Source organism: Abramis brama (assembly GCF_963993115.1).
Source record: "Abramis brama genome assembly, chromosome: 9".
NCBI classification, from domain to species: Eukaryota; Metazoa; Chordata; class Actinopteri; order Cypriniformes; family Leuciscidae; genus Abramis; species Abramis brama.
In genome coordinates, this window is record NC_139971.1 from 5024726 (window position 1) to 5035756 (window position 11031).

Genomic DNA, 11031 nt, shown 5'->3' on the forward strand with positions numbered 1-11031 from the left:
CCCGCCGTGATGAGTTTAAACCCTGATGAGCTTAAACCACCCTGAACACATCACCGATGACGGAATCAAATGAGCGACAAATCAAAAACAAGACGATTCGCATGTCATCGGTCATGAAAGAAAAACGATCTATCTATCTATCAAAATTCTATATTAAGCCCATCCTTCTTTAAGTTACAGCAGAGGCCCAAAATCTTCTACATTTCTTTCTATTCATTTTCTTTCTAGGCCTGAAGTTGTCTGGGATGACAATTGAGATGGATGTGTCGGCAGGCCAATATACAGAACAGCAGGGGGCAAGAGAGACCTTTAGGGAGTCTTCCTGAGTCCCGGGGCCCGTGGCGCGGCCCCTCCCTCACCTGCGCGCGTTTAAAGCCCGAGGTGAGGCTTTTCTACGGGACTCACCACAGAGACCTGACACAGACTCCACGAAGGCTTCTCGTTTGGACTTCTCAGGATTACTTGGAAATGTTTACGGGTCCTGCCACACAAAAAAACTGAGTCAACTAAGTTACCCAATCATGAGAAACCATCTGATTGATCTACGGGACTGAAGACAACAGACGAGCATAACTTTATTAAACTTTTTATTACAGTTCATGCTGTAATATTACGTGGAATTACAAAGCGTGTCGTCTTGTGGGACGTTTTTCTTTTTCTTTTCTTTTTTTTTTTTTTAACAAAACCGCTGAGAAAAACAAAACTGAAGGACAATTTAATACACGGTTAGTGTCCGATCACTTTCTTTCGAGTTACAACTTTATTTGGGGATGTTGAGCTCCGTGAAGATGGAATCACATGAAATTCCGGAATGGAATTCTTTCTACAGCGAGGCAAGCGATGTAAGTTCTAGAAAGTCTTCAATTTTCTTCAAAACTCTTCAATATATTTTTTCATACAAGAATTAGATAGATAGATAGATAGATAGATAGATAGATAGATAGATAGATAGATAGATAGATAGATAGATAGATAGATAGATAGAATTCGAAATAACATGTTAGGCTACATTTAAATAGGACAATAAAATGATCTATAACGATGTAATGTTCGCATGTTACTATTATTTTTTTATTTTTTTATTGAATAAATTAGGCTATATTAGGCTATTTTTAAGAGTCGTCATTTAGTTTTCGATTAGATTTCGATTTTAATTTTACGTTACATTCTCGTGCACTCGTTTTACATGCCAGCGGAACCAATAGGCTTGAAGGTAAAATAGAGAATTGTTTATTCATAAAGCAGCATTCATTTAAAATGTTATTTTTTAAAGGGTTAGGGTTAGGGTTACATTCAAACTTGTGTTATTGTGTTATTGCTGGGCCAAACTATTTTGTGACCACGAACCCTGCGCCACAAATGTAATTATAATAGTTTTTTATGTAGTATTTCTTTGTATTTAATTCTATTTTTGAGACTTGTTCTAAGACTGCTGAAGAGTTTTAAATACAGCGACGGTTAAAATCGCACAATAGTGCGTTTTTAACTGAAAATTCGTTTAATATTGTAAAACGAAATAAAAAGAAATTTTATATATATAGGCTATATATATATATTATAAAACACTTAAATTACACTACACAAATAATTCTATACAAATTATTTTGTAATAACAGAAACTTAGAATATAACAAAGTTAGGCTATATTGTAGTTTGGCAATAACTTTATATGATATAGAAGCCTATAGGTGAAACACTGTTATATTCAAATTTTGTGTGTGTGTTTATAAACTGTTAGATTTTGTTTTATAGTTACTTTATTGTTGATGTGGAATTGAAGGCAAAACATTAATGTCATGTGCTATTTTCTTTTAGATGTATTCCTCTCCGAGCGCCATGAACTCAGTGAGCAGCTTGAACAGCTACATAAATCTGAACTCGGCCTGTTCCGCATCCAGCATGAATATGGGCTATCCCAGCTCAGGTCTCAACAGCAGCCCATTGGCCAGCATGGGTGGAGGCCCCAACCACATGAGCCTGTCCCCTGTAGGCTCCTCTCTGAACCCCGGTTCTCTGACCCAGCTGGGCTCTTCTGCCTCCTCGCTGGGCCCCCTCTCGCATTACCAAAGTATGGGCCAGCCTATGACCCAGATCAGCTACCCCTCTCCTACCTCTCTTAACCGGACTAAGGAGATGCCAAAGCCCTACCGTCGCTCTCTAACCCACGCCAAGCCACCGTACTCCTACATATCCCTCATCACGATGGCGATCCAGCAGTCCAACAGCAAGATGCTAACCCTCAACGAAATCTACCAGTGGATCATGGATCTGTTCCCGTACTACCGCGAGAACCAGCAGCGCTGGCAGAACTCCATCCGCCACTCTCTGTCCTTCAACGACTGCTTCGTCAAAGTGGCGCGTTCGCCAGACAAGCCCGGAAAGGGCTCCTACTGGGCGCTGCACCCCAACTCCGGGAACATGTTCGAGAACGGCTGCTACCTGCGTCGGCAGAAGCGCTTCAAGATCGAGGAAAAGACTGGGAAGAAGAGCTCTACGAAATCCCAGGAGGGCGGTGGCAAGGGCGGGCACAGCGGTGAGGGCATGCAGGAGGAGCACAGTCCCGCCACCGGCTCCGAAGGTGCCGACTCTGCCCACTCCGACAGCTCCCATGCCGGATCAGCCTCGGAGGAGCAGCAGAGGAGCCTGGTGCAGATGGACTGCCCGTCTCAAGCTCCCAGCCTTTCACACACCTCGCCAGTGCCAATCCCGTCTTCGGTGTCCTCCTCAATGCCCCCGTCCGGCTCACACCTGCACTCTCAGGGCATGGGCGGCAGCCCTCACCTGTTGGCCAGCCCGATGCAACACCTGGACCTGCAGAACGACCCCCTGAAGTCCATGGACCCACACTACAATTTCAACCATCCGTTCTCCATCACCAATCTCATGTCCAACGAGCAGAAGATGGACCTCAAGTCGTACCAGGACCAGGTGATGGCTTACAACAGCTACACCACATCTTCTCCCATGGCCGCCAAACAGATCTATGACAGCGCTGGTCCGTCCGCCATTGACTCTGGTGCGTATTACCAGACCCTCTACAGCAGGTCTGTCCTTAATGCATCCTAATGTGCTGACCAGCCGTTTGAACTCCACAGACTCTTAATGGCAGGACATCTTCAACTTCAAGAGCTTGCTTTGCCATCAATAACTACGTTTCCTGCACTCTTAAAAATAAAGGTTTCAACAGGGGGTTTTCGCAGTGATTCCATATAAGAAACATTTTCGGCTCCCCGAAGAACTTCTCAGTGAACATTTCTTAAAAAGTACCTTTTTTTCTCTCTCTTAGTGTGAAGAAAGAACCTTTTGTGCAATGAAAGGGTTCCATGGATGTTGAAGGTTCTTAATGGAACCATAGATGCCAATAAAGAACCTTTATTTTTAAGAGTGAAACGCTTTCACCAGAACCAAGGGACGAGTTCCAGTGCTAATTTAACTAACATATATTCAGGAACTAAACATTTTGGTTTCGGATGTAACACAGAAGATGTATAAAAATGATGCCATATGTATATACTGTTTTTGGGGAAGCAGGAGTCAGGCATTTATTTATGAAGGGAAGAATTTAATATATCTTGTATGATTTTGTGTTGTGAAGTTACGTAAACAATGTGACAATAAGAGGACGTGAGCATGATTGCGGAAGCGTTTGAGTTCAGGTTACTGCTGTGAGCAGGTGTTACTGTGTTACAGGGAAACTCTCCTGTTTTGTGTTACAGCATAACGCATGTTCATTCGAAGCGCACTAACACAGTGCGCTTGTAAGGAGAGTGTGTATCGTTATGCTTGTCCCTTAGAGAAACTGAAGAATTACTTTTTTTTTACTCTTGGCCATGAAGTCATTTTGTATATTCTGAAGAATTTTGTGTTAAGTAGGCTATATATATATATATATATAAAGAGATAAAAGTTTGACAAAGATGGATTAAACTGTGGTAAATCCAGCTATTTGTTTTCCAGACTTCCCTTTTTTTTTTCTTTTTTTTTTTTTTTACTGGCAATGACGTTCACGAAAAAGATGACAAAAAGACCTTTCACTGTTATTCCAGGTTGCCACATGTTCTGCTCAGCTCAGCTCAGCTTCGGCTCTTACTCAGATCAGCAGACAATGCACTAAGGGACATTTCCATACAATACTTTGCACTAGTGACCTCTCTGTTCTTCCCTGTTGGGGAGGGGTGGGACTGTTTTGTTACAAAAATGCTTTGTAACTACCTTTTTATCAGCAAATTATACAGACCCTAGTGAAATTGCCATGATGTATTTTTGTAAGATCTCGTCATTTAAAAATCTCCTTCTGAGATTTGAAAGCCGTTTTAATAATAAAAACGTTGTCTCAAGCCATCATATCATAAACAAAATTCTTGCAAGTCTTATTTTGTAAGAAAGCAGGTCAGAATTGATGTTCTTGTACTGTTTAGTTTTATTTAAACCCAGCTTTTTGGCCGTTGGGCTTAAAAGATAAGTGTCTTAATATATATATATATTGCTTTATTTGGTTGATCGTTTCATGGTATGTTCTTATTGTTTGTTATGTTCTCTTCTTATTAAAAACAAACTTCTCACATATGCTTTGGCGTTATTTTAAATACTATTGAAGTGTTATTTCAAAGACACTATTGAAAATGTTTTGATATTTATTAAAGTAAAATATAAAAAATATTATGCATTTGACTCTTATGGACAAAGCCGTTTTATAAGTTTTTGTCATTTTTATGATGTCTTAAAATGCTTCTAGTCAAAGATGAGCAGAATACTGTCAGAAAAAAGATTCTTATTTACCCCCAAAAGGTTCATAGTAGTTCCTTAAAGTACATATTACAGGTGAAACTTGAAAAATTTGAATATCGTGCAAAAGTTCATTTATTTCAGTAATTCAACTTAAAAGGTTAGGTTCAAACCAAGTACTGAGTACATATGCATGATTATACTTTTCAGAGGGCCGACATTTCTGTATTTAAAATACTTTTTTTTATTGATTTCATGTAATATTGTAATTTTCTGAGATTTTGAATTTGGGGTTTTCATAAGATGTAAGCCATAATCATCAAAATTATAACAAATAAAGGCTTGAAATATCTCACTTTGCATGTAATGAGTCTATATAAAATATTATTTTCACCTTTTAAGTTGAATTACTGAAATAAAGGAACTTTTGCACGATATTCTAATTTTTCGAGTTTCAACTACACTAGTTGTACCTTTATGGCCCGGTTTCACAGACAGGGCTTAGATTAAGCCAGGATTAGGCCTTAGTTTAATTAGGACTTTAAGTAGCTTTTATGCTTTAGAAACAAACATTACTGATGTGCATCTTGAGACATATTTTAAGATATGTCAGTGCAAGTTGCTTTCAGTTAAAACAGCTCAAACAAGCATTTTACTCTGAGACTATAGGCTTAATCCTTGTCTGTGAAACCAGTGGTATATGTTTCTGTAAATGAGTGAAGAAATAAGCAATAAGTGCCCTGATCATTGCAGAACTGGAACATTTTAACATTTGAGATCAAGTAACATGACCATCAGGTTTGACATAAACCTCACTGCTTCAGCTTCAGTGCTGATATCAAATTGTTGCTGATAATATTAGTTGTAATGCAAAAATGTTTGAAAACAGTGAAAAACAGAAGCGCTTTGGATCCCACTGTATGTCTAAATAAAACAATCACAATCTGAAGAGTGACATTTTGAAGACCCTTACTGTAAAATGAGCACAAGCAATATAATAACCATGTAGCAGACATATCCCATCTGCCAGGATAATAGCCCTATCATGTTTTATTGTCCCAAGAACATCCGGTAATAATAAATCATCTATACCTCAAGAACCAAAAAAGTTTTCATAATCATATCGTGTTCTTTCTTATTTTGGTGTGAAATATCCCACCCTGTCTGCTTTCGTCCTCTGAGTCTGATGGCGAGCAGAACTCAAGCCACGCGGTTCAGCTCAGTGTTTTTTCGCTTTATCGCAGAGAGCTGTGAAACCATTCTCTCTCGTCGCGTCACTCTGGAGAGCTTTTTCAAAGGCAGAGCGGATCACATGCAAAAGCGAGGGAAGGATGAAAGATAGACAGGGCTGGAGAAAAAGAGAAAATGTAAAGTAGACTCTGCCCTGGGTCTCCTGGTGGGAATCTATAGTAGCTATTTCTTCATGAGAAACACAAAGGGACCTTGCTGCTGGGCCACCAGCCTGATAAGATACGCCAATACGCCACTGATAGGGTTTCCACAGTGACACAATGGCAAATTAGGGACAAGTAACAGAGGGCCCTTCCCATCATGACCAAACTGGAATGTACCTTTTCCTTTGTGACCTTATTAAGAACTTTGATTATTTCAATCTTAATGGAATAGTTCACTGCAAAATAATGTTCTTCCAAACCTGTATGCCTTTCTCTCTTCTCCAGAACACAAAAAAACTGTTTTTGTCCATGCAGTTTAAGTCAGTAGGGTCCTAAACAACACTGGGACAATGAGACAGGACTTCTTAATATGTAATTTCATAATTACTTTGGTAACATTTGTTTTAAGGTGACATAGTTACACATTACGTTCTATAGTAACAAAAGTAAATTATGCATAATTACAACCCTAAACCAAACCCTAACTGTAACTCTATAGTAAGAACATGTACTTAATTAATATTACTCTGTACTTATTTGAGTAAGCAGCCTACACTGTAAAACAATAAGTTGCTGCCCTAAATTTTGAAGTACAATCAACTTGGATGTTTGAGTCATTGTAACTTAAATGACATTAAACTGACTTTAAAAATGAGTTGAATCTTGTTAGGCCTAATAGTGTCATACACTAAAGCACCCGTGTTCCTAATAGTGCGACAGGTGCTACACAGTGGATGGAAAAACATCACACTTGTGACGCTGGCCTTTTACCGGACAGCGTGAAGGTGAGTAATAACTTCCGTTCTTGCAGTATTAATCCTGGCTGTTATGAGCCATATTCTGCTGATAGGACACCAGACGCTGATAAGAGACATTCATGTATAAAATCACTTTCATCTCTATTGCTTCCTCAGTCTTGCCACGTTTCTGATTATCTCTATCCTGTTTGCCACTTTTTAGCCTGTGCAAAACGGTTAAGAGGGAGAGAAAACTGACACGGAGGGAAGAATATAAGGAAAAGGTGATCTAAAATACACACTTGGCTGTCCCAGAAGATGTGCTATGCAAATGACAAGCACAGCATCCTTAACTGTATCCTGTAGGAGGGGTGAGCTTTTGTTGACTTTCTTTAAAGACGTGCTCAGCGAACACCACCCTGTTCATGCCACAGGCCATTGCTTAGGTGTCAGGTTTTTTCAAGGTGTGCCTTGAGGCGGATGGATTTAGACTTTCTTTTCTTCTCTCTCTCTCTCTTTATGAGCGCTGAAGTTTGAGTCATTTAGGATGATAAATGAGCCATTTGCATATTAGTCATTAGAAGTCTGTCAGAGTGACATTCATTTGAAGCCTTTGCATATCAGTGAAATGGTTTTTATTTCTTCTCTGAAATGGACAGTGACTTGTTTGGTATGAATGTCTAGAAAATGATGTGGTTTTGAGTGAACATCTGATCAGGAATGAAACCAAATAATCAAGGTGAGTGGGACCAAATGTAAAACTTTTAGTCAGTTTTTGAAAAACCCATATTGATGTATTGCATGCACCCTCAGTGTCTATTAATTCACTCCAAACTACTACAATATTTTCAGTGTATTTTAACTTCAAACAATCCATAAACTATTTTGAGCACAAGTTACTGTCTCTCCATTGGCTGGCTGGCGGTCTACAACAGGTTTCGGTGAAGAAACTGAGCCAGCAAAAGAACATAAACAAGAGCGGGAAAGAGAGAGAGAGAGAGAGAGAGAGAGAGAGAGAGAGAGAGTGTGTCACAGGGAGCATTCATAGTGTGCAGGTTAGAGGCAGATAAAGAGCTGGACTTTGCTCTATGGCATGCTGTGGGTGAAGGTAAAATGGCTGCTGATTAGGCCAGACAGAGACAACGACAGCCGAACAGCATGATTAAATTTTCCTTTCAGAGGCAGATTGATCTTGGCTTGATCACTGTGTCAACAAAACAGAGACCTGGTGTTCTCGTCACTGTATAGGCCTCATAGCCGCAGTCAAATGCAGTCTGTCAATGGAGTCAGTTCATTCTACCTTCAACACACACATCAGAGCTACACCAATACTTAAATGCTCTAAATCCTTGACATAGCTTTATTTGAATATTCTCTTCCAATGTCAATTTCCTTTGTAAAAATTGCTTTAGTTATGCAGCTGTTTGCCAGTAACTTACTGTAGATTTAAATTGATGTTATTTACTGGCAACAGTTTGTTCAAAGTTAAATGAACATTAAACATTAACAAGTCTTTATCTTTACAGAATAAAACTAAATAAGTAATACTGTAATTTCTACAGATTTTTTTTACAGTGCAGGTGTAAAAAAGTACATAGAAATTTAAGTTAATTTAAAAAACTTTTTTTTAGCTATATAAAAACAATGATTGAAAGGCAAAAGTATCGCCATTTAAATGTACTTTCAGTATTTCTTCATGAAATTAATCAGAGATGGAGGAGATTTTCTCATTCAAGTATTTTGATGCACAAACTTTGTAAAGAAACCTGTTTATTCGCAGCATTACTGAAACCATCCTGAAACCTGTTCTGAAATTGATTAATTTGAAATTTTCAAAAAAGATTTATCGTTCACAGTTTATTACTAACGATGTGTATAAATAAAATAATTTAGCCTAATGCTTTGGGTCAAAATTGCTTATAAAGGTGTATTCATATATAGTTGTTTCATATTACATTTTACTATTCTAATGAATCCTGTTGTTAAGTAAAGTGAAGTAAAGTAAAATTATTTGATTTGCTTGTTAGGATAAAACAGAGATGTAAATTTAGCTGCACTAAGAAACTCTCTATCGCCATCTATGGTTGACACATAAAATGACCTGTAATTTTAGAGTAGATATTAACGCCAGTGTTTCGTCACTTTTAAATATCTATCAAAGCGGATCTGGACAGTAAGAAAAATTTCACTAAAATGAATTTTGGGAAAAAATGTCATGCAATTCACATCTACACATCTACTTTTTTGTGTGTGTGTGTGTGTGTTACTGTTCTGTATAGGCCTACTTTCCTTGTTTGATCGCGACTCTTCAGTTCAAGGTTTCTAACGTAACATTACATTTTGTCGTCCAGGGTAAGGGTTGCTGTTTAGAGGGTTACTGTTTCTATGTCAAATGCTATCTAGCTAACTAGTTCAAACAACTAGCAACACAGACAGACTTTTGTTTAAGGCCATGATGTAAACACGCAAAAGCTAATATGCATTAGATTTCCCTCGAAATACGACCAGACAGCTCAAAATCGTAATTAATTTGATAAGCCTACCATAACATATCAGGATATGGCAAGAAGAGAAATTTGAGGGGTTTTTTTATGTTGGCCACTGGCTCAAAATAGAATTTTGTTAATTATTAACCAAACAATCTTCCATATTGCAGCTTTAATGACCTGCAAAGTGTACTTAGATGGTATAAATGAAACTGTAAATACATTTAACAAGTATTCAATAGTTTAGTAAAGTAAAAATCCCCAAAATAATATAGTAATGAAGTACAAGTACTTTGCACTCCTGGTTTTTATCAGGTCAGACTGAGTGAATACATTTGTGTATGTGTGCGTGCCTGACTTTGTGGTGGTAAAACTGACCAAACTATGTTGAAATTACTCTTTTGTGTTGAAGAAAAGAGGTTATGGTCTAAAAGTCCCATAGAGACGGCTCTGTTGGTGTGTATATGTGTGAGTGTGTGTTGGTGCTTTGGTGATTTACGAGGCCATGGATAGTGGTTGTCAAGTCAGGCTGTGTTGTCTTTTGGTCTAGTCAAGACTGACACTTTCTTCCTGATCTGTCCCCTTATGTCCACATGGACCCCAGATGTGCACACACATTCCTGTTGAGTTCATTCCCATAGTGTCTTCAAACACACATACAAACCCTCAAACGTCACCTTTGACCTCTGAAGACACTTTTGAGATCAAATAACTGACTGAATTGATAAAGGCCCTTCCAAAAACCTTTGACTAGTTCTAAATGCTTCATTTGTCTGCACCTATTGAATCCCTATATTAGGATTGCTACTCATTTTCATCAAATTACTGAATTTTGCTAAATATTTTTTCAAAACGTGGTAGCCAATAGCCAGGTTTTAACATCTTACACACTTGCTCATGTGACTGATAGTGTCTAGATTATGCTGTGGTTACTGGGTCTAGCCTGAAAGTGTTAGAGTGGAGTCTGAGAAGACTACAGCCGAATGACTGTCGGTCATAACACAGGCATAAAAATATGGCAGACTGATAACAAGCAGGTGCAGATTTATTGTGTTGAATAATCTACTGAAGCAAAACACGCCCCCTCTCCCTCACACACACTGTGTGTCCACACAAACATTAGAATCATTGGTCAGAGTCAGTCACAGGCTCCGCCCCCTCATGGATGACCCCATCCACACCATGAATACTCAATACTCTCATGCCAATGATTCAATCAATTATTTATCATGTTAACTGCTATACTTGAACAGTCCTTTGCATTTCTATAGAGAACTGTAGAAGCCTGTTTAATAAGCAGTAACAATACCTTTACTTTTCACTTAGCAAACTATAAAATAAAAGCCTATATTTAAAAAAAATAAAAAAATAAAAATAATTATATATTTTGTCGTTTTCTTTTTAGTATGTTTGTTTAAGTGCTATTTTTTATTGAGTTGTAAATCCATAATCTACATGCTTTTAAAAGCAGAACTACCATTTCATGGAGATAAACTTCTGGTTACGTGTTAACTGGGTGCGTGAAAAACTTTTTATTTCTCACCAAATTCTCGATATCTCAATTATTTGGACCAAATCAATTTAAAATGAAATAAAGGTTGTGTAAGAAATAAGTTATGGGATCACACACAATTAAATAATTTAGTTATTGTTATTATTACACTGTAAAAAAAAATTACATCCCCAAGT

At 38.0% G+C, this 11031-nt stretch overlaps 1 protein-coding gene across 1 annotated transcript; it reads left to right on the forward strand.

The window, feature by feature from the left end:
* The first annotated feature begins 398 nt into the window (after positions 1 to 398).
* foxa3 (forkhead box A3) lies at positions 399 to 4559 on the forward strand. Its single transcript, XM_084124983.1, has 2 exons — positions 399 to 842; positions 1816 to 4559. The coding sequence occupies exons 1-2, from the start codon at positions 771 to 773 to the stop codon at positions 3064 to 3066; spliced, it is 1323 nt and encodes a 440-aa protein (XP_083981109.1). The 5' UTR covers positions 399 to 770; the 3' UTR covers positions 3067 to 4559.
* Positions 4560 to 11031: the final 6472 nt, after the last annotated feature.